The sequence below is a fragment of the Pecten maximus genome, unplaced genomic scaffold, assembly GCF_902652985.1.
Source record: "Pecten maximus unplaced genomic scaffold, xPecMax1.1, whole genome shotgun sequence".
Lineage (NCBI taxonomy): Eukaryota > Metazoa > Mollusca > Bivalvia > Pectinida > Pectinidae > Pecten > Pecten maximus.
Window position 1 is genome coordinate 1,933 of NW_022981269.1, and position 25,741 is coordinate 27,673.

Here is a 25,741-nt window from a genome sequence, read left to right on the forward strand (position 1 = left end):
TGTGTCTTTGAAAACAAAGAGACCCTGCACTGCTGTGATTGCTATATACCATTATTATATAATACTGCTGTTAGTTTACATATACAACCAAGAGTTGATGTCAAGTCTATGGAACAAGTTCCAATATATTGTTTATTGAAAATAAATTATTACTGATAAACAAAAAATGTTTTCAATGTTGATATTTTCAGTACTATAAAACTTTTATCTAACTATAATACATTTAATTCTTACATACATCAACAGTTGTACAGAAACCTGTTAACACCATAATGCAATGTTTCAATGGATTGATTTTTAAAATCCTATCAATATATAAAGCCAGCATTACATTCCAACTGAGCATTGACAGTTCATTAATGCCACAATCAAGATGTCCATCCAGCTGAACAAAAAATAGTTAATTCACACCAGATTATGTAGCTTATATCACATACAGTATAGAGTAATCCTTCACAGGATTAGTGAAAGTTCCACAGTACCTATACAGTTCCCAAGGGATGGTATACAATCAATTATCTAAGTTCATACATCAATATATTACCATAGTAACAAATGTACATGTAAACACACATACACAAAAAAAAAAAAAAAAAAATTGCAAATCATTAGACAGATGCAAATATATGAAAATAAATGAATAAAAAAATAATCATCACAGTTAAAACAAAAAAATCCTATCACAGATTTCAGCATCATAATTATTCACTTCTAACTGTAAAATATAATTATACATAGTTTATACAGATCATATAATGCATGCAGTGGAAAGGTGCAAAATCACATAAGTAGGTAGAACATTGGACGGATATCAATAACAATTTAATGTCTTCAAAATTTAAATACTTCCTATCACAGTTTTCAATACAGTTTGATACCACATTCATAGCCAGTTACATTTTACAGATTACAGCATCTGATCGCTGTGAAATGTAGTGAATGTCCTTGAGTATTCACTGTAACAATGTCCTGTGGGCATGTATAAGACTTCAACACACAAGGTCAGTCTGTTAGGACTTGATGATCTTGAGAAGCCATTGGACAATGTCGGTGCCCTGGGCCGTGTAGCCAAAGCTGGGGTCAAATAGACTCTCTAGTGCAGCGATGTTCTTCTTTGTCACTTCAAATGGCAGCTGAAAGTTAACATTTCGTAATTGATTAGGCTGGGGTAGGTACTAAATCATATTACAATAGAGCTTAAATTTTAACAAAAAGCACTGTTTAATACTCATCAAAACTTGGCATAGTATAATGGTATGGCAATGGCCATCCAGCCGATGTAAACTTTTGTTTGTCAGAAGATCTCCGACATCTTTTAACTGATCTCGTTGACACTTAGTAGGCTTTACAGTCATGACATACATGTACACGTAGTTGTGTTTACCTGATATTTATATTGATTTGACTATTTTGGCAAAAGTTAGTCTTTTGTTTATTACTGTAAAGTATAAATATCAGTAAAGTTGGACTTTATGATATATTTGACACTGGCCAAAAACAAGGGAAATCTCAGTTCAGAATTGCCTTCTGTGTCATTTATAATCTACTTCTCATGGAATTGCATACTTTCGATCAACATTATTTCACTAACAACAATTTAACAGCAATGATTCTAATGACACATACATTTACATTCTGAAATGATTACATTTTTTACTTTATGTACCTTGTGATCTTAAAAAGAATGCAAGATGTTCATCTCCATTTGATATGCTTCTCATATTAAACCACAAGGTACTGTTTTGGAAAAACTAATTATGCAAATGGTGCTTGCTAGAAAGTCCAAAACATGATGTTAATATAAGGTATGGGAATAACCAACTCCAGTTTATATCTACCTCTGTGGAAACAACTGATCCATTCTCAGATTTGTCTGTTTTCTCTTTCTCTGCCTTCTCTGATTTCTCCTTGTCTGCTTTCTCTGACAACTCCCCAGTGGAGCTGGCATGGGGCAAACCCAGCAGGGTCTTAATGTCATCCAAACACTGTTTCAGCAGGTTCTAAAACACAACATACCTCTTATCAAGAACAGTTCAAATATCAACATGGTTTTGCTACCAAGAACACTGTTTCTATCAGTCACAACTTATTTTAAAATATGCACATGCTCTGTCTTCATATCACATGTTCATTGTCAGTAGCCCTTGGTAGACTCATTATGTTCACCCACTTACCATGATGAGCGAGAATACCATCAAACTTGAGTTACCAACAATGACTCATTGAAAAACAAAGATTTTGTCAAAATTGGTGCTGTAGTAACACTAAACTGGAAATTGGAGGATATGACATGGGTTTTTTAACTTCTGGCACAGCTGAGAATGATTCTGATACGAGGTTATAACCTTGTGTTCACCAAGGTTGTAGAATTCATTTTAGTGTTAAATGTGCTGTTTCTTTACCCAAACAATGACAGAACAAGAAAGCATTACCCTTTGGATGATATTTAAACATTGAAAACACGATATTGTTCCATTTCATTCCCTCAAGTTACATATTAAGCTTTCATACCCTGTCCAACAATGACCAACACCATCTCCAAAGTTATGATTCAACATTAGAGCTACATAATATTCACACATTTACATGGACATTCTGCCTAGAGTTAACTTCTGTATTCCATCACCAAGCAACATTTGACCAATTATACCTTTTCCAGTTTGGACACTAGTACTGTCCTACATATATGTCACACTACCTGTCTGGCACCACACTTACCTCATTCTCAAAAAGTTCCTCAGGATCTATGAAATTCTTGAAGAACAAAAGTCTACCATATAACTACACAATGTTTCAATAACTTGTTGCAACTATATTACCAGTAGCATAAAGTAGAATTGTAACTATCTTTAAAAAAAAAATCTTCCAACCTCTACAAAATACACACATCACCTGGTCCTATTTCGATACATACAAATACAATGTCTTAACACTAAACCGGGCCTACAGGTTAAGGCATTTGTCTGTCTGATTGTCCATTTATCACGCATCAGACTTTGCACTAGTAGGTCCATTGTACAGTCAATACTTTAGGATACTGATTTTCGTCATGGAGGTTGTTTTAAACATAATACAGTTTAAGACTGATTACTGATTTTTATGATCTCTGACACATTTTGAAAACTCGCTGCTTTTGAGTCAATGTATAAATGGACTGAAATTTTGGTTAGAAACTTGTTCAATTAACTCCATTTCTGATAAAGGAATGAAGGCATATATTGGATATTCTTCTATATTCCAAAACCATGACTTGGAACTTAGCTGTAAGTTTTACTTTCAAAATATTCCATACCCTAACGACATTCCGAAGTGTGACATCAATCTTAATTTGATATCATTAAAATGTCATTTTCTTCTTGATAAATAGGTCTTTCTCAAGAACATGTTCCATGTTGGCCACCTTGTGAAACTACACAAAAAACACTGTCTTTCACATGCAAATTAAGTGATGATAAAAATGTGAAGCATCTACACATGATGTGACACACATAATATAAGTTAGACATTTTGTTCCTCCTTCTACTGCACAAACACCTAAACCATCATGAAATTCATCCCCTTAGTATAGGTCTTTAGATCAAGTTGATAAGGAGTTGGAGAAGAAACAACATTGATATTAAGGGTTGAGGGAGTAGCCTTACCTACACACGGAGTTGCCAGTTTAAAAAGAGAAAATATTGAATTGTTGTAGTTATGACAAATGGATCTCAACAATGCTCTTTCACATAATTCTAGCCTCATCTCAGACAAAAACAAAATAAAACATACCAGCACCTGAAGCAAACCTGTGAAAGCGCTACAAATTGTGACTTGCCCAAATGATTGTGCTTACCTCGATGGGAGGAAAATCCTTTAGAAAAATCAGCATGCAGTGTTAAACATTTTAAAATAAGATGAATAAAATAAAATAAAATAATTTTTTTTAGTGGTGTATGTATATTTTAAGTTATAAAGCTATATATATCAAAGGATTCCAACACGAGACACAAAATTTAGGTCCAAAGAAGTCTGGAACACATTACACTAAAGATACATGTGGAAGAAGATCAGGAACACACTAACCTAAAATTACACATCCAAGGTGGTCCAGAACACAATAAACTAATGATACATGTCAAAGGGGGTCTGGAATAGGCTAAACTAAAGATACAGGTCCCAGGAGGCTAGAAAACATTACACTAAATATACACATCCAAGGGGGTCAGGAACACATTACACTAAAGATACATGTCCAAGGAGGCTGGAACACATAACACTAAAGATACATGTCCAAGGAGGTCTGGAACACATAACACTAAAGATACATGTCCAAAGGGGTCAGCAACACACTAAACTAAAACTACACATCCAAGGAGGTCAAGAACACAATCAACTTAAGCTACATATCCAAGAAGGTTCCGAACATACTGAACTAAAGATAAACATCAAAGGAGATCAGGAACACACTAAACTAAAGAAACATGTCCAAGGAGGTCCGGAACACACTAAACTAAAATTACATGTCCAAGGAGGTCCGGAACACACTAAACTAAAATTACACATCCAAGGGGGTCAGGAACACACTAAACTAAAGATACATGTCCAAGGGGGTCAGGAACACACTAAACTAAAGATACATGTCCAAGAGGGTCAGCAACACACTACACTAAAGTTACATGTACAAGGAGGTTGGAACACACTAAGTAAAGCTACACATCCAAGGAGGTCTGGAATACAATAAACTTAAGCTACATATCAAAGGAGATCAGGAACATACTGAACTAAATCAATATGTTCAAGGATTTTTTGAATATTCTGACCTAAACCTATATGTCAACGGAGCTCAGGATCACACTGAACTAAATCTATATGTTCAAGGAGTTCTATAACAAAAAGCTAAATGTCAAAGAAGGTTTGAACACACTGTATTAAAGCTACATGTCAAAGGAGGCAATAAAGCTATATAAAGTAACTTAATCTAGGCTGGACATACTGAACTTTTAAGTTAGGTCCAATGGAGTCATTAAAATTACACAGTATGTTCACTACAGTTACGGAAATCATACTGTGAAATTGAGCATGTCAGTGTGGCTTGTATGATGTGTAAAATACTTTAATACATTGTACTTCATTAGAGTGGTTTTGAAGAACAAGTTCTAGCAGACTTCAAGAGAAATAAAAGTAAATAATACATGTTTATGGTGTTGTAATTCTGCCTACACACAGCAGGTGAGCATCATGTGTACCTACCTCGAGTCGTTCATCCCGTTCAACCTTCGGGGAAAGTGCTTTGATTCTTTGTCCCTTCTTGGGTTTGGAAGTAGGAGTCGGCGAGGGTGCTACTGGGTCCTTCTTCTTCTTTTCTACCAGGGAGATCTCAGCTCTTTGTGCCAGCACAGCCAACCTACAGGGTAACAAACAGTAGTAACACTCAGTACCAAAGATGTCTCTTGTTGTAAGACAGAAAAGGAGGAAATGTTAATGACAACAAAAGCCTCATTATTTCACAGATGGGGTATTGTCATTGCAGACAAAACTGTGACAGACTTACCTGTCATGAAGGTCATTGAGCTGTGATAGAGACACCCACTGTACACCAGGCTGACAAACAGATCCCATTTTCTTATAGATAGCATGCATTAGAAGTATGCGAGATTCAGCCCCTGTGGCTTCTGGTCTCTGAGGGTCATTCTCTTCCAGGGATGGCTGGTAGAACTGCAGTGCCACCTCCATGTCTACAGGGGAGGTAACTGGCTTGTCTGAGGGCATGTAGGGGTCAATAACAGTTCCAGGAGGTAGCGGTGCTTTTCCAGGCTCAGCCACAGTGGCCATGGTGATAGAGTCATCAGTGTCAACAGTGAGATTGGAAGCATAGGACTTGAAGGTCACACTAAGGTCATACTCCGTATCAGTAGGGGCCAGTACTAGCTGTTCTGGGGGATAGATGCCACAACATTCTGAGCTGTATGCCTTGAGGTTGTTTGCTAGGTAAACATGGATCTTCGTAAGTCGCCGGGACCACGTTCCTGAGAACAACATTGACCGGATCATGTCATGGTTCACAGTTGTGTCTGAGTGGGCATGACTGATGAACCCAAGGTCAAACTCTGCAAGTTCCTCCTCTTCTGAATCTGTGTCTTTTTGGCTAGATTTGCGACTGGAGGCTGAGATCGTTGATGTATTACACAATCTCTGGAGGATACTCTGATAACCTGTTAATCAGAAAATGTCAGTTTTGATAACAATCCAGAGGACATCAGCTAAAACTCTGATCTAGTAAGCTGTCAATCAAATATCATTATACCAATCTTGACAAGTCAGAAAATTCAACTCTTATTATTTATTTGTACATTGTGCATGAATGGAACATACATGTAAGTAAATGTATATCAAATACTTCTTAAAATGAAAGCAAAATAACATTGAACTTACAAAAATTATATTTGAAAAATTATGTGTATTGTTCAATACTTCTACTATCAGGTGATGCACACCATGCACTAACCTAGGAAGTGTATCCAGCTGAGCTCCTTGGCTCCGTCCCGCGCCTTCATCACCTGCTCATCGTAAGTGTCCACATGTTTCACTTCATTGGCCTCTATCAGGGGAGCTAACTCTTCTTCGATTTGGGCTGCCAGTGAATATTATGAGAAAATTGTAAAGAACTGAATTCTACTTTGAGCTGTAGAGATATTTACAGGCAGTATGGTATTTAATGGAAGTACAGCGTAGTAACAAATCCACTGTATTGTAATGGATCATCTCAATCATTTCAAACTCAAAATATTTTTCTTTTTTCACTCTTTGCATTGTGGTTGTTCCTTTCATAAACCAAACACATAACTATGTACTATGGTATTGGAGATGTCTGTATCACAGTGAAGTGATTACAGACTATAGGATGAAGATTATTTTTAAACCCTTTGTAAAGTCTGATATTGGAAAGTGTCAAATAATACAGTAAACATGTTAACAAGAAAGCATTCTTTGACATCATGTTCACATATTATCAACCCGACTTTATAGTACGTATGTTTCTGTATATCATTAAATTTAAGTAACATGATACTGCAGCAGAACGAGCACTTACTTTTATACACCTTCTTCCTCTCCCCAAGGACATAGTCACTAACAAGATCAAGTGCTATGAACTCTGGGATATCTGTCTCAGCATTGCCAGTGAGAGGCTGGGAGGTAACAGATGTATCCCCAATGAGGAGGACACGAGAGCGCTGGGCCTGACCCAGGGCTGCAGCACACCTAATGGCTGTCCAGGCAGCTCGTCTCTCCTTGTCCACATCGGCCATCTCATCAGATTTACTGCCTTGCGACTTGAGTGAACTCTGGGTTCCTGATCGTTCTTTCTTAGACTGCAAAGTCAAAACACCACTCAGAGCATGTCTAGATCTAGATCAAGCTTTGGACATACAAGTAAATTTTGTACATTGATATATAAAATTGTATGCATGCATTTCTTGTTAAACTAAATAAATCTTTTGTTTATGAAAACGAATGGCTCAACAGAAATTAAAGATTGAATTTCATCATTTCTGTTAAAACTAAAACAGCTTTCTGAAAAAAACTCAATAAAAAAGGACTACAAACAACCAGCATATTGTTATGCAATCATTCAATAATTTAAAGGTTGCAAGCCAAGTTATGCCATGATTAAAGCATAAGCATACATTATAAACTGAGTAATAACACACAGTGAACCAATAGGAACAAGGTCTATAGGTACTGTTCAATAGCAGCAATACTATGTTATACATGAGTCTTTGATGACGTTCTGTACACCCTCTACACCACATGACGTCCTGACTCAACAACACAAACACACCATGGTTGTGAAGATTAATACATAATAGAGGATATTCCCTGGTCAGAGGACAGTCATTACTACATAATTTTACCCTTTACTGGCCAATAGCATCTGTCAAATAGCGTCAAATTAAGCAAGAAACAAATCTGGTCTTCTGCAAAAAATTTAAGACGATTATCCTTGTTTATACCGTTAATCAGGTTCTTTTTGCAAGGTGCAATTTTTGCGAAAATTCTGCAATTTGAATGTTTCAAGAGATTAAAAAACACAATATTTTCATATTGATACAACACTTACATTTTAAAATAATTTCTACAGGCAGTCATGATAATAATATATGCTGTTTACAAAATATAAATGCAGTCATGATTCACAAGCTTCATGATTCCAGCTCAAATCAATTAATTTTGAGTCTGATCATTTTACATTTTGTAATATTATAATATATGTATATATATCTTTCTATATTGAAGCTCAAATCAAAAGAGGTAGTGACCCATTAAAATGCACCAACAATTCACTAATGAAAACTGTGTTGTGATACATCTATCATTACAGGTAGATATAGGAACCTGGCGGGGAAAACACTTCATGGTCTCAGTTATTTTGTTATTTCAGAATTCATTTTTTCAGTAATAAAATATATATGAACATTACAGAGCAGAGTGAAGCAAATCAGGTCTTAATTTAATGCTTTGTTCTTCCAAAAGTTTCGTTGTTCCCGACTTCATTATTCTCAAAGTTGACTGTACATGCAAGAAAAGCAGAGTAGTTTGTGCATACAATGTTCACTGGCAAATTTTACAATTTTTGATTCTTGTGATTTTGATAAGTTCGCAAATTTTGCAAAAATTATATGCAAGCAGAAAATACCTGATATACGGTAGTTTACAGAGATAAAGGTTACATGATTAAAGGTGAAAAGTTTCAGGGATTGGCCATATAGTTTATCTTAGTTAATGCTGACCAGGGAGCCTCCTAAAACATCAACACTAGAACTTAGAAATGGATGGTGAAACAGACATATACAAATATATACAGAAATTGCTCACCGGGGAATTTTCTCGTTTTCCTGACGACTGGAATGGATATATACAGACTTGTGGAGTTTTGGGTTAGATCTATTTCAATGTTTGATACAAAGTTTTGTATGATACCATAGTTATACCTTCACTACTTACCAAACTGTCTCTATGATAATGAAATTAATGTCAGTATCAAAAGTGCTCAATAATCATAGAATTATGATATTGTGTATGACAAAGTCGTGCAATGGTCAAGGTCACATTAGTTAATAACACACTACATGCAGTTACAAAGGCACAGTTAACAGCTATAAAACTGTCAATAATTCAACAGTTCTTAGTTGTTATGTCAATGATCGGGACTGATGTAACACTAACAATGATTGGATGAATTACAGATGTAACACTGTCAATGATTGGATGGATTACAGATGTAACACTGTCAATGATTGGTTAGTTTACATATGGACATCATTAATGATTGGGTATCTTGCAGATGTAACATCGTTAGTGATTAGATAGTTTACAGAGCTGTAACACCATTGACAATTGGCTGGTTTACAGTTATAATACTGTAACACCATTGACAATTGGCTGGTTTACAGTTATAATACTATCGTTGATTGGACAAAGATATGGTGAAATCTCAACAAAACAAAACAAGTGAGGCATTGAATCCTTAAAAAAAGACATTTTATACATTAAAGGGTGGTCACTCCTCTGGCTGCTACTTACCATCCACCTGAGTACAGATCTCTACCACAGACAATGTGTTCACGGTCAAATTGATTGTCTTAACTATGAAATGTTATACACAACAAATGATGACAAAATGTTTTTGTCCAAATCCAATTGCAAAACTAATATCAATATGAAGCCTGATGGATGCAAATAAAAAGAAAAATCAAAGTACTGAAAGTACTGTAGGAGGCGTTAGTCAGATGTAAAAGGAGATATTTGAAATAAAGCAAGAATACAAATTAAACTGATATCAACATGACTAAACATTTCCACTTAAGTGTGTCAACTGATATCAACATGACTAAACATTTCCACTTAAGTGTGTCAAACCAACCGGACATAATGGTTTTCACAGTCCTGATGAATGTAATGGTTTAGACTGTTCCGATGTACATAATGGTTTTAACCATCTTAAAAGTTGCAAACCTACTTCTAAAAGTAGTTGAACATTTCTTATTTCAATCAAACCTTAACTTAAAAAGTCAAACATTTTAAATTTTTTCAAATCAACTTCTACTTAGGTACATGTCATTAACATTCATACTTTAAACCATCTTTTATACTTTAGTTCAAAATTTGCATTTATGTGTTTAAAACAAACTTATATTTTATAGGCCTGTGTATTAGAAATGTCGAAACAATATGATATGCATTTCGATAAGTTATAACAATACACGATATGTATTGAAAATACAGGGAGTGTCTGCTACTTTTTTTGTTGAAAGTGTGCAATGTCTTTCAATATCTTGTAAACAAAATTGTTTATTCCTTTCTATTTTGATCTTAGAATAATATCAAAATTAGATTGACGGCTTTTAAAAGTTATTACACTTTTTTTCAACAAAGACCTCATTTTTAAGGACAATTATTTCAAAATTAGATATCAATTCCATCTATTTTAATAGATCCAATGTCAATATTAACAATAAACTGTGATTTGTGATTTGTTGCTTTTTAATTTACCACCAAGATGTAGATAATAGCCTAGTAGCTATAGGTACTGTATATAAATATACAGCGTTTTACATGCAAAATATTGAAGAAAACTTTCATATTTGATATCAATTCAATATGATTGTATAAGTCCCTTGGGGTGGGAAAAGAACCCTGGGCCTATTTTTACATCAGGATTGTGTTCATCTCTTGGTGTCCAGCAAGATTATGGAGTTGGGATCTGAATGGTTTCACAGATAAAACAAGAGGCCCAGAGGGCCTGTATCGTTCACCTGGTTTTATGAGATATGAAACAAGAATGATGCTTAAGTTTATTTGTCGCTGGTATTTCTATGTCAATATATCATAAGCATTTTATATGGGTACATGTACATTGGTTTATTGTTATTCTAAAAATGACAATTTAGCAAAATTGACCTATTTTGGTCCCATCCTTCGGCCCCCGGGAGGTTAACTCCAACATTCGTACAATTTTGAATACCCACCCCATAACCATGCTACCATACAAATGTAGGTTTTATACCAAATTGTGCAATTAATCCATGAAATGAAATTGACTTTGGGTACAACCCCATAGGGATTGCTACCACACCAATGTGAGTTATATATCCATAACTTAGTTTCAGAGAAACCAATTGACCCCTTTTGACCCAGCCCCCCGGGGGTCAACCCCACCATTTTTACAATTTTGAATCCCTACCCAAAAGGATGCTACCAGTCAAGTATGAGCTATATCCATTGCTTAGTTTCAGAGAAGAAGTTATTTATGTCAATTGAGCCAAATTGACCCCTTTTGAGCCAACAATTGAATTGCAAATTATGGATAATTTTTTATTTTGGCAAGAAAACATTCTTTAAAGGGCATGTCTGCATCATTTTTAATAATTTGCCCTTGAAACTTCACACACACCTTCATAAGAGCCGGTTCTTTAAAATGTGAATGAAGGTCAAGGTCAGAGAGATAAACTCAATATTTGTAGCCAGTCACACATGTTACATGTATCTGTTTGCCAAATATCCAGCCTTCATGTGTATGTGCAGTTTTGGGTCATTTTTTCATTTTGGTAGGAATTTCTTTTTAAAAGTGCCATATCTGCGTCATTTTGATTATTTGACCTTGATACATTGCACACACCTTTAAAAGGGCCGATTCTTTAAAATGTGACCTAAATTAATAATTTTGAAAGAACTTTGAATTTTCTTCATCATTTGACCCCCGTGACCTTGAATGAAGGTTAAGGTCAAATATAAGTATAACATTTGTAGCCAGCCATATGTTATTGATGCGCCAAACATCAAGCCTTCGTGTGTATATTATAGATAAAAGAGCAGAAACCTTTATTCTGCAATTTTGGATTATTTTTTTAATTTTGGCTGGAGAAAATAGCTTCATGATTCTTTTCCAAGTGCCATATCTTTCTGCCATATTTTTATCTGATGACAATAAAATATGCACATTCTGTTTCAGTGGACTATGTTCTTTCATATGAAATGAAAAAAATAATCAATATAAGATTTTTATTTTTGACATTCGAACCCATAACAAGTTGTTGGCCTTGACATTCTCTGACAATATATCATTGAGAAAAGTTTGCCCTAACCACGTGCGAACCAATTTCCAATGAAAATGAAACAAATTATGCTAAAATATGTGTGATGAGTTTCCTATATAAACTATAGTAAAATGTATCCTCTCCCCAGGGAGAATGCGACACATAGGGGGCCATGAAATTAACAATTTTGATAAAACAGCTTAAGAACCTTTTGTACACCATTCTGCAATATCTTGGTCTTAAGAAGAAGACCGACGCATGACGACAGATCAAATTATAATGGTGTATATTATGAGCTGAATGTCAAAGGATTGTAAACTCTGTACAAATTGTATTATATTATCAGGCAGTCAGCCTAAATGTATGTTTCATATCTACCATATTAGAAGTTTGATGTTTTGTACGATATATCAGAGACATATATATCTGTATATATGTCTCTGGATATATATATATATACTTAATTTTTACACATACATTAAAGGAGTTAGCTACTTTCATAAATTAAGATGTTTTTTCTAGAGTTTACTAGGCCAGATGAAATATGATCATGAGCAATCAGTATGGTCAATATGAGATTTGATAAAATGCCTCTCTTAGTCAACCACTCATGATCACTCAACTTCTTTTTGTAGGAGTCAATATTATATGTAGGAGAATTAAACTCTCGCGATGTCTGTTGCACATAAGTACAAAGAAATACATTATCACTTAAGCCGAAAAAATTCACACTTAAGTAGCAATAACACATAATAGTCAAAAACCCAATATAAGTGATCACAGTGATAAGAAACAGTACTTATAAGCATTTTTGGCAATTTATCCTTAAACAGCTATAGCCTTCCATATTTGACATCCCACAGATTGTTGCTTGTATATATATATATAGTTTTAAAGGTCAACATTGGAAAAAACCTAAATGGTTATACATGAATTTATAATAAATAGAATTATTGACAAAAAAGTAGAAATTTTACATGAAAACAACAAAAAGTTATATTACATGAAAACAACAAAAAATTGTACCAATAGGTTAAAATGCAATTGGTATACATTTTGTTAATCTACAATTACTTTGTATTGTTTAAATATTCTATGTAATACAAACATTTCACAGCTTGGTGCATACAAATGTATATATATATATTACATGAAAACATTTGAAAAGGTTGAATCGTGAGCTGAATAATATATAAATAAGACAAGCTGGTTCAATAATAATTTAGCATTTTCATATATATTACGAGTGCGAGTAGCAACTGCAGTAAACCTTATCACAAAAATCCAGATTCTGTATATTGTCTCTGTCGGGGAAGGTACAGCACAAATGACCACCACGACAGATATGTGCCAGTTTTCTTAGTTTTAAAAAATAAACGATCGAATTCTATCACGCCATCTCGTAGGTCTACCGATTCATAGATTTGAAACACAGTGACTTCGATCAGTTACCGCAGTTATCCGAAGGGTTCTGGTGTTGATATCGCCTTAAAGCTGAATGAAGTCTGCATATAGTATATAGCAAGATCGTCAGAAAATTCGGACTATAAGCGAACAACTTATCGTAAACAGTTTCGTCCTAAATAAACAAACGCTTATTTCAGTGGGTCAACAAACTGATTTAAACTTTGTAAGCAACTTGCCTTTAATTCATGTTGATAGATATTAATTTCTAGCGACAAACATCACACTTTGATGCTTCGTGTGAAGCCCGTGTCCACGTGCCTCCATTTTGACAGAGTGCTCGCTCACGTAAACAGACGGAACACGTGATCGCTAAATATCGGGCCAAATCTCATAAAATCTCGTGAACAAACTACCAAGTTGTAAACAAAAGAAATGTTGTTAGCCAAAACCTGGAGGGTATTATGAAAATCGGGAATTTGTTTGCGCTTGGTTGTTATGCCGTCTTTATTCCTAGTAGTTAAACAAGTGTCCTCTGTAAGGTAACGTCAGAATCTCGCAGTTATCTCCCTTCAAACAGTATTTTCGATACTGTATAGATTTGCAAAAATCGATGCAGGTGTAGATATTTACAAGACATTATTCTTATTGTTTATTCAAAATAGTTCCTGACATGTTCACAACATTATCAGCATAGTTAACACATTTCTGTGCACATCTACTTTGAATGACGGACTACAATGCGTGCCTCATACTTGGAACTAATTATAAGCGAATCATTCCCCCTAGTTACAGAAATTACCACCAGAGGTCTCAAATTCCGGGCTTCCGCCGAAGAGAAATTTATACTGAATATACCTTTTTTCATGTAATAGCACTTTATTTGTAGTCTTGATAGTTTTCATAAATGTATATATAGTTCAACTACATCATATATGAACCGAAAGAAACAACAAAATGAATTGTGAAAGGAAATATAACGAAAATGAAAGTGAGAGATTGTGACGTCACAACTCGTAGGTGATTGTAATATGGCAGGCGTAAACGCCTCCATAAAAATCAGCTATATAACCAATGCTCTGTGCTAAACTGGGTTGTAATAGTGTCATATGAAAAGGTGTGCAAAATTACTTATACAGTGGGTGCATGGCCAATATATGAATTCTTAATGAAAGAAAAAATGCAACATTAAACAATGGAAGTGTTGGTAAAACCCTTAACCAAAAGGGAGCCTATATTCTATATAAGTGGTTTTGTGGGAGGACTAGCTAGGGTGTATATACCTTACAATGTTAGTAACTAGCCTACACAAAGCTAGTCTCACCTGCTGTTTGCCTTTAGTCTTAGTCTGACATAAACACATAATATATATCAAATCATTTCGAACAGTATTTATCAGTTATCTTAATTATTTCATAACTTGTGATTTTCTTCGAAAATATCTAAACAATCTTTCTATCATGAATATAAAATTCCCTTATATTAGCAATACCCACTAAATACATGCAGTAAGTTTTCACTCTTTGGTCCTTATTAAACAGCTATAGCCAGTGTCCCTTAAGGCCTGTGAGATGTTAGCTACCTTTGATCGCAGTTTTCTCTTGGCAGCAGCCTGTTTGGCCGCTGCATCTTCCCCAGGATCTGTCACAAACTCCAGTGTACTGTTCTCCTTGATGAGGACCATACCAACACTGTGTAGGTAGACCTGGGCCAGCTCTAGGTAGCCTTGTCTCATCAGTCTGTTAACACAACATAGTCATTAGTGGATAACATAGCCATCACAACACATCGAAACACAGTCATAACAGGATAACATAGTCATCACAACACATGTCAACACATCACAACACATCACATCACAACACATCACAACACAGTCATAACAGGATAACATAGCCATCACAACACATGTCAACACAGTCATAACAGGATAACATATAGCCATCACAACACATCACAACACATGTCAACACAGTCATAACAAGATAACATAGCCATCACAACACATGTCAACACAGTCATAGGATAACATAGCCATCACAACACATGTCAACACAGTCATAACAGGATAACATAGTCATCACAACACATGTCAACATAGTCGTTAGTGGATACATAGCCATCACAACACATCACAACACATCCCAACACAGTCATAACAGGATAACATAGCCATCACAACACATGTCAACACAGTCATAACAGGATAACATAGTCATCACAACACATGTCAACATAGTCGTTAGTGGATACATAGCCATCACAACACATCACAACACATCCCAACACAGTCATAACAGGATAACATAGCCATCAGAACACATGTCAACACAGTCATAACAGGATAACATAGCCATCACAACACATGTCAACACATCACAACACATCACATCACAACACATCACAACACAGTCATAACAGGATAACATAGCCATCACAACACATGTCAACACATCACAACACATCACATCACAACACATCACAACACAGTCATAACAGGATAACATAGCCATCACAACACATGTCAACATAGTCATAACAGGATAACATAGCCATCACAACACATCACAACACATGTCAACACAGTCATAGGATAACATAGCCATCACAACACATGTCAACATAGTCATGAGTGGATACCATAGCCATCACAACATATGTCAACATAGCCATATGATAACATAGTCATCACAACACATCACAACACATGTCAACACAGTCATAACAGGATAACATAGCCATCACAACACATGTCAACATAGTCATGAGTGGATAACATAGCTATCACAACACATGTCAACATAGTCATGAGTGGATAACATAGCCATCACAACACATGTCAACATAGTCATAACAGGATAACATAGCCATCACAACACATGTCAACATAGTCATAACAGGATAACATAGTCATCACAACACATCACAACACATGTCAACATAGTCATAACAGGATAACATAGCCATCACAACACATGTCAACATAGTCATGAGTGGATAACATAGCCATCACAACACATGTCAACACAGTCATAACAGGATAACATAGCCATCACAACACATGTCAACATAGTCATAGGATAACATAGCCATCACAACACATCACAACACATGTCAACATAGTCATAACAGGATAACATAGCTATCACAACACATGTCAACATAGTCATGAGTGGATAACATAGCCATCACAACACATCACAACACATGTCAACATAGTCATAACAGGATAACATAGCCATCACAACACATGTCAACATAGTCATGAGTGGATAACATAGCCATCACAACACATCACAACACATGTCAACACAGTCATAACAGGATAACATAGTCATCACAACACATGTCAACATAGTCATAACAGGATAACATAGCCATCACAACACATGTCAACATAGTCATAACAGGATAACATAGCTATCACAACACATGTCAACATAGTCATAACAGGATAACATAGCCATCACAACACATGTCAACATAGTCATAACAGGATAACATAGCTATCACAACACATGTCAACATAGTCATAACAGGATAACATAGCTATCACAACACATGTCAACATAGTCATGAGTGGATAACATAGCCATCACAACACATCACAACACATGTCAACATAGTCATAACAGGATAACATAGCCATCACAACACATGTCAACATAGTCATAACAGGATAACATAGCCATCACAACACATGTCAACACAGTCATAACAGGATAACATAGCCATCACAACACATGTCAACACAGTCATAACAGGATAACATAGCCATCACAACACATGTCAACACAGTCATAGGATAACATAGCCATCACAACACATGTCAACATAGTCATGAATGGATAACATAGTCATCACAACACATGTCAACACAGTCATAACAGGATAACATAGCCATCACAACACATCACAACACATATCAACACAGTCATAGGATAACATAGCCATCACAACACATGTCAACATAGTCATGAGTGGATAACATAGCTATCACAACACATGCCAACATAGTCATGAGTGGATAACATAGCCATCACAACACATGTCAACACAGTCATAACAGGATAACATAGCCATCACAACACATCACAACACATGTCAACACAGTCATAACAGGATAACATAGTCATCACAACACATCACAACACATGTCAACATAGCCATCACAACACATGGCAACATAGTCATAACAGGATAACATAGCCATCACAACACATGTCAACACAGTCATAACAGGATAACATAGCCATCACAACACATCACAACACATCACAACACATCACAACACATGTCAACACAGTCATAACAGGATAACATAGCCATCACAACACATGTCAACACAGTCATAACATGATAACATAGCCATCACAACACATCAAAACACATGTCAACACAGTCATAACAGGATAACATAGTCATCACAACACATCACAACACATGTCAACACAGTCATAACAGGATAACATAGCCATCACAACACATGTCAACATAGTCATAACAGGATAACATAGCCATCACAGCACATGTCAACATAGTCATGAGTGGATAACATAGCCATCACAACACATCACAACACATGTCAACATAGTCATAACAGGATAACATAGCCATCACAACATATGTCAACACATCACAACACATGTCAACATAGTCATAACAGGATAACATAGCCATCGCAACACATGTCAACATAGTCATAACAGGATAACATAGCCATCACAACACATGTCAACATAGCCATAACAACACATCACAACACATGTCAACATAGTCATAGGATAACATAGCCATCACAACATATGTCAACACATCACAACACATGTCAACATAGTCATAACAGGATAACATAGCCATCGCAACACATGTCAACATAGTCATAACAGGATAACATAGCCATCACAACACATGTCAACATAGCCATCACAACACATCACAACACATGTCAACATAGTCATAGGATAACATAGCCATCACAACACATGTCAACATAGCCATGAGTGGATAACATAGTCATCACAACACATCACAACACATCACAACACATGTCAACACAGTCATAACAGGATAACATAGCCATCACAACACATGTCAACATAGTCATAACTTGATAACATAGCCATCACAACACATGTCAACATAGTCATAGGATAACATAGTCATCACAACACATCACAACACATGTCAACACAGTCATAACAGGATAACATAGCCATCACAACACATGTCAACATAGTCATTAAAGGGTAATGTAGCCATCACAAAACATGTCAACATAGTCATAGGATAACATAGCCATCACAACACATGTCAACATACACAAATGTATTTATCAATACAGTGAAAATTTCTTTCAATATTAAATTCAATCAAATTTTATCAACTCAATATTTCAACATATCCCTAACTTTTATTTAGAAACAACATTCTAATGTAGATATACATAAATGGAGGATCAGACATGAGTGGCTATTAATGTATTAAACGATTTCAATAATTTACAATGCCACAAGTTCTAAGGATCAAGAATCTATTTCTATACTAAGCAGTGTCATTTTGGCTTGGATGGTATACCGAGATAATCTTGAATTTATGTTAGTAGTACATGTACAACACATTTTAACATCTGAAAATGTTTATATTCAAGATAAAACAGTATGCAGCAGACAAAGTGTTTGACTCACAGAGAGACTGAATCCTATAATCATGTATAATTACTGTGTGACTAACAGACAGACTGAATCCTATATTCATGTATAATTACTGTGTGACTAACAGAGTGACTGAATCCTATATTCATGTGTAATTACTGTGTGACCAACAGAGAGACTGAATCCTATAATCATGTGTAATTACTGTGTGACTAACAGAGAGACTGAATCCTATAATCATGTATAATTACTGTGTGACTAACAGAGAGACTGAATCCTATATTCATGTGTAATTACTGTGTGACTAACAGAGAGACTGAATCCTATAATCATGTGTAATTACTGTGTGACTAACAGACTGAATCCTATAATAATGTATAATTACTGTGTTACTAACAGACAGACTGAATCATATAATCATGTGTAATTACTGTGTGACTAACAGAGAGACTGTATCCTATAATCATGTGTAATTACTGTGTGACTAACAGAGAGACTGAATCCTATAATCATGTGTAATTACTGTGTGACTAACAGAGTGACTGAATCATATAATCATGTGTAATTACTGTGTGACTAACAGAGAGACTGTATCCTATAATCATGTGTAATTACTGTGTGACTAACAGAGTGACTGAATCCTATAATCATGTGTAATTACTGTGTGACTAACAGAGTGACTGAATCCTATAATCATGTGTCATTATTGTGTGACTAACAGAGAGACTGAATCCTATAATCATGTGGCATTATTGTGTGACTAACAGAGAGACTGAATCCTATATTATTATGTATAATTACTGTGTGACTAACAGAGAGACTGAATCCTATAATCATGTGTAATTACTGTGTGACTAACAGAGAGACAGAATCCTACAATCATGTGTAATTACTGTGTGACTAACAGAGTGACTGAATCCTATAATCATGTGTAATTACTGCGTGACTAACAGAGAGACTGAATCCTATAATCATGTGTAATTACTGTGTGACTAACAGAGAGACTGAATCCTATAATCATGTATAATTACTGTGTGACCAACAGACAGACTGAATCCTATAATAATGTATAATTACTGTGTGACTAACAGAGAGACTGAATCCTATAATCATGTGTAATTACTGTGTGACTAACAGAGAGACTGAATCCTATAATCATGTGTAATTACTGTGTGACTAACAGAGAGACAGAATCCTATAATCATGTGTAATTACTGTGTGACTAACAGAGTGACTGAATCCTATAATCATGTGTAATTACTGCGTGACTAACAGAGAGACTGAATCCTATAATCATGTGTAATTACTGCGTGACTAACGGAGAGACAGAATCCTATAATCATGTGTAATTACTGTGTGACTAACAGAGAGACAGAATCCTATAATCATGTGTAATTACTGTGTGACTAACAGAGTGACTGAATCCTATAATCATGTGTAATTACTGTGTGACTAACAGAGAGACTGAATCCTATAATGATGTGTAATTACTGTGTGACTAACAGAGTGACTGAATCCTATAATCATGTGTAATTACTGTGTGACTAACAGAGAGACAGAATCCTATAATCATGTGTAATTACTGTGTGACTAACAGAGAGACTGAATCCTATAATCATGTGTAATTACTGTGTGACTAACAGAGAGACTGAATCCTATAATCATGTGTAATTACTGTGTGACTAACAGAGAGACTGAATCCTATAATCATGTATAATTACTGTGTGACTAACAGAGAGACTGAATCCTATAATCATGTATAATTACTGTGTGACTAACAGAGAGACTGAATCCTATAATCATGTATAATTACTGTGTGACCAACAGACAGACTGAATCCTATAATAATGTATAATTACTGTGTGACTAACAGAGAGACTGAATCCTATAATCATGTGTAATTACTGTGTGACTAACAGAGAGACTGAATCCTATAATCATGTATAATTACTGTGTGACCAACAGACAGACTGAATCCTATAATAATGTATAATTACTGTGTGACTAACAGAGAGACTGAATCCTATAATCATGTGTAATTACTGTGTGACTAACAGAGAGACTGAATCCTATAATCATGTGTAATTACTGTGTGACTAACAGAGAGACTGAATCCTATAATCATGTGTAATTATTGTGTGACTAACAGAGTGACTGAATCCTATAATCATGTGTAATTACTGTGTGACTAACAGAGTGACTGAATCCTATATTCATGTATAATTACTGTGTGACTAACAGAGTGACTGAATCCTATAATCATGTATAATTACTGTGTGACTAACAGAGTGACTGAATCCTATAATCATGTGTAATTACTGTGTGACTAACAGAGTGACTGAATCCTATAATAATGTGTAATTACTGTGTGACAAAGAGTGACTGAATCCTATAATCATGTGTAATTACTGTGTGACTAACAGAGAGACTGAATCCTATAATCATGTGTAATTACTGTGTGACTAACAGAGAGACTGAATCCTATAATCATGTGTAATTATTGTGTGACTAACAGAGTGACTGAATCCTATAATCATGTGTAATTACTGTGTGACTAACAGAGTGACTGAATCCTATATTCATGTATAATTACTGTGTGACTAACAGAGTGACTGAATCCTATAATCATGTATAATTACTGTGTGACTAACAGAGTGACTGAATCCTATAATCATGTGTAATTACTGTGTGACTAACAGAGTGACTGAATCCTATAATAATGTGTAATTACTGTGTGACAAAGAGTGACTGAATCCTATAATCATGTGTAATTACTGTGTGACTAACAGAGAGACTGAATCCTATAAGCATGTGTAATTACTGTGTGACTAACAGAGTGACTGAATCCTATAATAATGTGTAATTACTGTGTGACAAAGAGAGACTGAATCCTATAATCATGTATAATTACTGTGTGACTAACAGAGTGACTGAATCCTGTTATCATGTATAATTACTATGTGACTAACAGAGAGACTGAATCCTATAATCATGTGTAATTACTGTGTGACTAACAGAGAGACTGAATCCTATAATCATGTGTAATTACTGTGTGACTAACAGAGACTGAATCCTATAATCATGTGTAATTATTGTGTGACTAACAGAGAGACTGAATCCTATAATCATGTGTAATTACTGTGTGACTAACAGAGAGACTGAATCCTATAATCATGTGTAATTATTGTGTGACTAACAGAGAGACTGAATCATATAATCATGTGTAATTACTGTGTGACTAATAGAGAGACTGAATCCTATAATCATGTATAATTACTGTGTGACTAATAGAGAGACTGAATCCTATAATCATGTGTAATTATTGTGTGACTAACAGAGAGACTGAATCCTATAATCATGTGTAATTACTGTGTGACTAACAGAGTGACTGAATCCTATAATCATGTGTAATTACTGTGTGACTAACAGAGAGACTGAATCCTATAATAATGTGTAATTACTGTGTAACTAACAGAGAGACTGAATCCTATAATCATGTATAATTACTGTGTGACTAACAGAGAGACTGAATCCTATAATCATGTGTAATCACTGTGTGACCAACAGACAGACTGAATCCTATAATAATGTGTTATTACTGTGTGACTAACAGAGAGACTGAATCCTATAATAATGTGTAATTACTGTGTGACTAACAGAGTGACTGAATCCTATAATCATGTATAATTACTATGTGACTAACAGAGAGACTGAATCCTATATTGATGTGTAATTACTGTGTGACTAACAGAGAGACTGAATCCTATAATCATGTATAATTACTGTGTGACTAACAGAGAGACTGAATCCTATAATAATGTATAATTACTGTGTGACAAAGAGTGACTGAATCCTATAATCATGTGTTATTACTGTGTGACTAACAGAGAGACTGAATCCTATAATAATGTGTGACTGAATCCTATAATCATGTGTAATTACTGCGTGACTAACAGAGAGACTGAATCCTATAATCATGTATAATTACTGTGTGACTAACAGAGTGACTGAATCCTATAATCATGTATAATTACTGTGTGACTAACAGAGTGACTGAATCCTATAATCATGTGTAATTACTGTGTGACTAACAGAGTGACTGAATCCTATAATAATGTGTAATTACTGTGTGACAAAGAGTGACTGAATCCTATAATCATGTGTAATTACTGTGTGACTAACAGAGAGACTGAATCCTATAATCATGTGTAATTACTGTGTGACTAACAGAGAGACTGAATCCTATAATCATGTGTAATTATTGTGTGACTAACAGAGTGACTGAATCCTATAATCATGTGTAATTACTGTGTGACTAACAGAGTGACTGAATCCTATATTCATGTATAATTACTGTGTGACTAACAGAGTGACTGAATCCTATAATCATGTATAATTACTGTGTGACTAACAGAGTGACTGAATCCTATAATCATGTGTAATTACTGTGTGACTAACAGAGTGACTGAATCCTATAATAATGTGTAATTACTGTGTGACAAAGAGTGACTGAATCCTATAATCATGTGTAATTACTGTGTGACTAACAGAGAGACTGAATCCTATAAGCATGTGTAATTACTGTGTGACTAACAGAGTGACTGAATCCTATAATAATGTGTAATTACTGTGTGACAAAGAGAGACTGAATCCTATAATCATGTATAATTACTGTGTGACTAACAGAGTGACTGAATCCTGTTATCATGTATAATTACTATGTGACTAACAGAGAGACTGAATCCTATAATCATGTGTAATTACTGTGTGACTAACAGAGAGACTGAATCCTATAATCATGTGTAATTACTGTGTGACTAACAGAGACTGAATCCTATAATCATGTGTAATTATTGTGTGACTAACAGAGAGACTGAATCCTATAATCATGTGTAATTACTGTGTGACTAACAGAGAGACTGAATCCTATAATCATGTGTAATTATTGTGTGACTAACAGAGAGACTGAATCATATAATCATGTGTAATTACTGTGTGACTAATAGAGAGACTGAATCCTATAATCATGTATAATTACTGTGTGACTAATAGAGAGACTGAATCCTATAATCATGTGTAATTATTGTGTGACTAACAGAGAGACTGAATCCTATAATCATGTGTAATTACTGTGTGACTAACAGAGTGACTGAATCCTATAATCATGTGTAATTACTGTGTGACTAACAGAGAGACTGAATCCTATAATAATGTGTAATTACTGTGTAACTAACAGAGAGACTGAATCCTATAATCATGTATAATTACTGTGTGACTAACAGAGAGACTGAATCCTATAATCATGTGTAATCACTGTGTGACCAACAGACAGACTGAATCCTATAATAATGTGTTATTACTGTGTGACTAACAGAGAGACTGAATCCTATAATAATGTGTAATTACTGTGTGACTAACAGAGTGACTGAATCCTATAATCATGTATAATTACTATGTGACTAACAGAGAGACTGAATCCTATATTGATGTGTAATTACTGTGTGACTAACAGAGAGACTGAATCCTATAATCATGTATAATTACTGTGTGACTAACAGAGAGACTGAATCCTATAATAATGTATAATTACTGTGTGACAAAGAGTGACTGAATCCTATAATCATGTGTTATTACTGTGTGACTAACAGAGAGACTGAATCCTATAATAATGTGTGACTGAATCCTATAATCATGTGTAATTACTGCGTGACTAACAGAGAGACTGAATCCTATAATCATGTGTAATTACTGCGTGACTAACAGAGAGACTGAATCCTATAATCATGTGTAATTACTGCGTGACTAACAGAGAGACTGAATCCTATAATCATGTGTAATTACTGTGTGACTAACAGAGTGACTGAATCCTATAATAATGTGTAATTACTGTGTGACAAAGAGTGACTGAATCCTATAATCATGTGTAATTACTGTGTGACTAACAGAGAGACTGAATCCTATAACCATGTGTAATTACTCCCATTGTGGTAAGTTATTGTCACCTTAGTTAGGTAATAATAATCACTAATGACACTTACCCCAGATCATGGTCAGTTGAGAAGCTGATCTTAATGGAGTCAATCAATGTCTCAGCTGCCTTTCTGTGGTTGAATTTACCCATGTAAACAAGCATCCTCTGGACTTTACCTGGTGAAGAAAATACCCCTCTGCTTATATGAAGTTCAAGTATGAAATGAAGGAATGGCATAACTCATTCACAAGGTCTAAATAATGATGTTAAAACTCACAACAGGAGATCCTAGCGAGATCTTGATGGCCACCATTGAATGATTATGTACAACTGATCTTTTCTCTACTTGCCCATGTTTGCTCTTTTCCCCATAATCATATGAAAGCAAATGGAACCTACATATGTAACCAGAGAAAAATCCATCAAGGATTTTCTGAGAAATAATAACTAACAACATTTATCTAAGAGATAATAACTATCATCACTGAATTCCAATAACAATCATAACAATCAAGGGTGTGACAGAAATCTACATATCAAGTTTCAGAAATACCCTTTCAGAACTTCTCATGAAATAGCGATAACAAACTTCAACTGTCAAAATCTAGGACGGCTGCCTGTTGATCATTTTGTTTATG

General features: G+C 35.0%; 1 protein-coding gene across 6 annotated transcripts; it reads right to left on the reverse strand.

Annotated features, from left to right (window-relative positions):
- Positions 1–275: 275 nt before the first annotated feature.
- Positions 276–25,454, reverse strand: LOC117319983 (cilia- and flagella-associated protein 54-like). 6 transcript variants are annotated; one of them, XM_033874678.1, is made up of 10 exons: positions 25,171–25,450; positions 15,061–15,217; positions 8,854–8,880; positions 7,070–7,349; positions 6,485–6,610; positions 5,531–6,191; positions 5,230–5,383; positions 3,833–3,850; positions 1,839–2,000; positions 276–1,133 (listed from the first exon to the last, which is right to left on the reverse strand). In XM_033874678.1, the coding sequence occupies exons 1-10, from the start codon at positions 25,338–25,340 to the stop codon at positions 1,011–1,013; spliced, it is 1,878 nt and encodes a 625-aa protein (XP_033730569.1). In that variant the 5' UTR covers positions 25,341–25,450; the 3' UTR covers positions 276–1,010. The 6 variants fall into 6 exon arrangements, with proteins under 6 accessions (XP_033730569.1, XP_033730571.1, XP_033730570.1 ...); XM_033874680.1 differs by lacking the exon at positions 8,854–8,880 and adding an exon at positions 9,562–9,582; XM_033874679.1 differs by lacking the exon at positions 8,854–8,880 and adding an exon at positions 14,803–14,826.
- Between the last annotated feature and the right edge of the window lie 287 nt (positions 25,455–25,741).

Bases quoted from the DNA above. Each gene is read 5' to 3' on its own strand.
- LOC117319983 (XM_033874678.1), bottom strand. From the start codon at position 25,340: ATGCCATTCCTTCATTTCATACTTGAACTTCATATAAGCAGAGGGGTA. The intron at 7,350-8,853 runs GTGAGCAATTTC...TTGACTTTGCAG, and splicing joins GAAAACGAGAAAATTCCCCG to TCTAAGAAAGAACGATCAGG. The intron at 6,611-7,069 runs GTAAGTGCTCGT...ATTCACTGGCAG, and splicing joins GAGGAAGAAGGTGTATAAAA to CCCAAATCGAAGAAGAGTTA.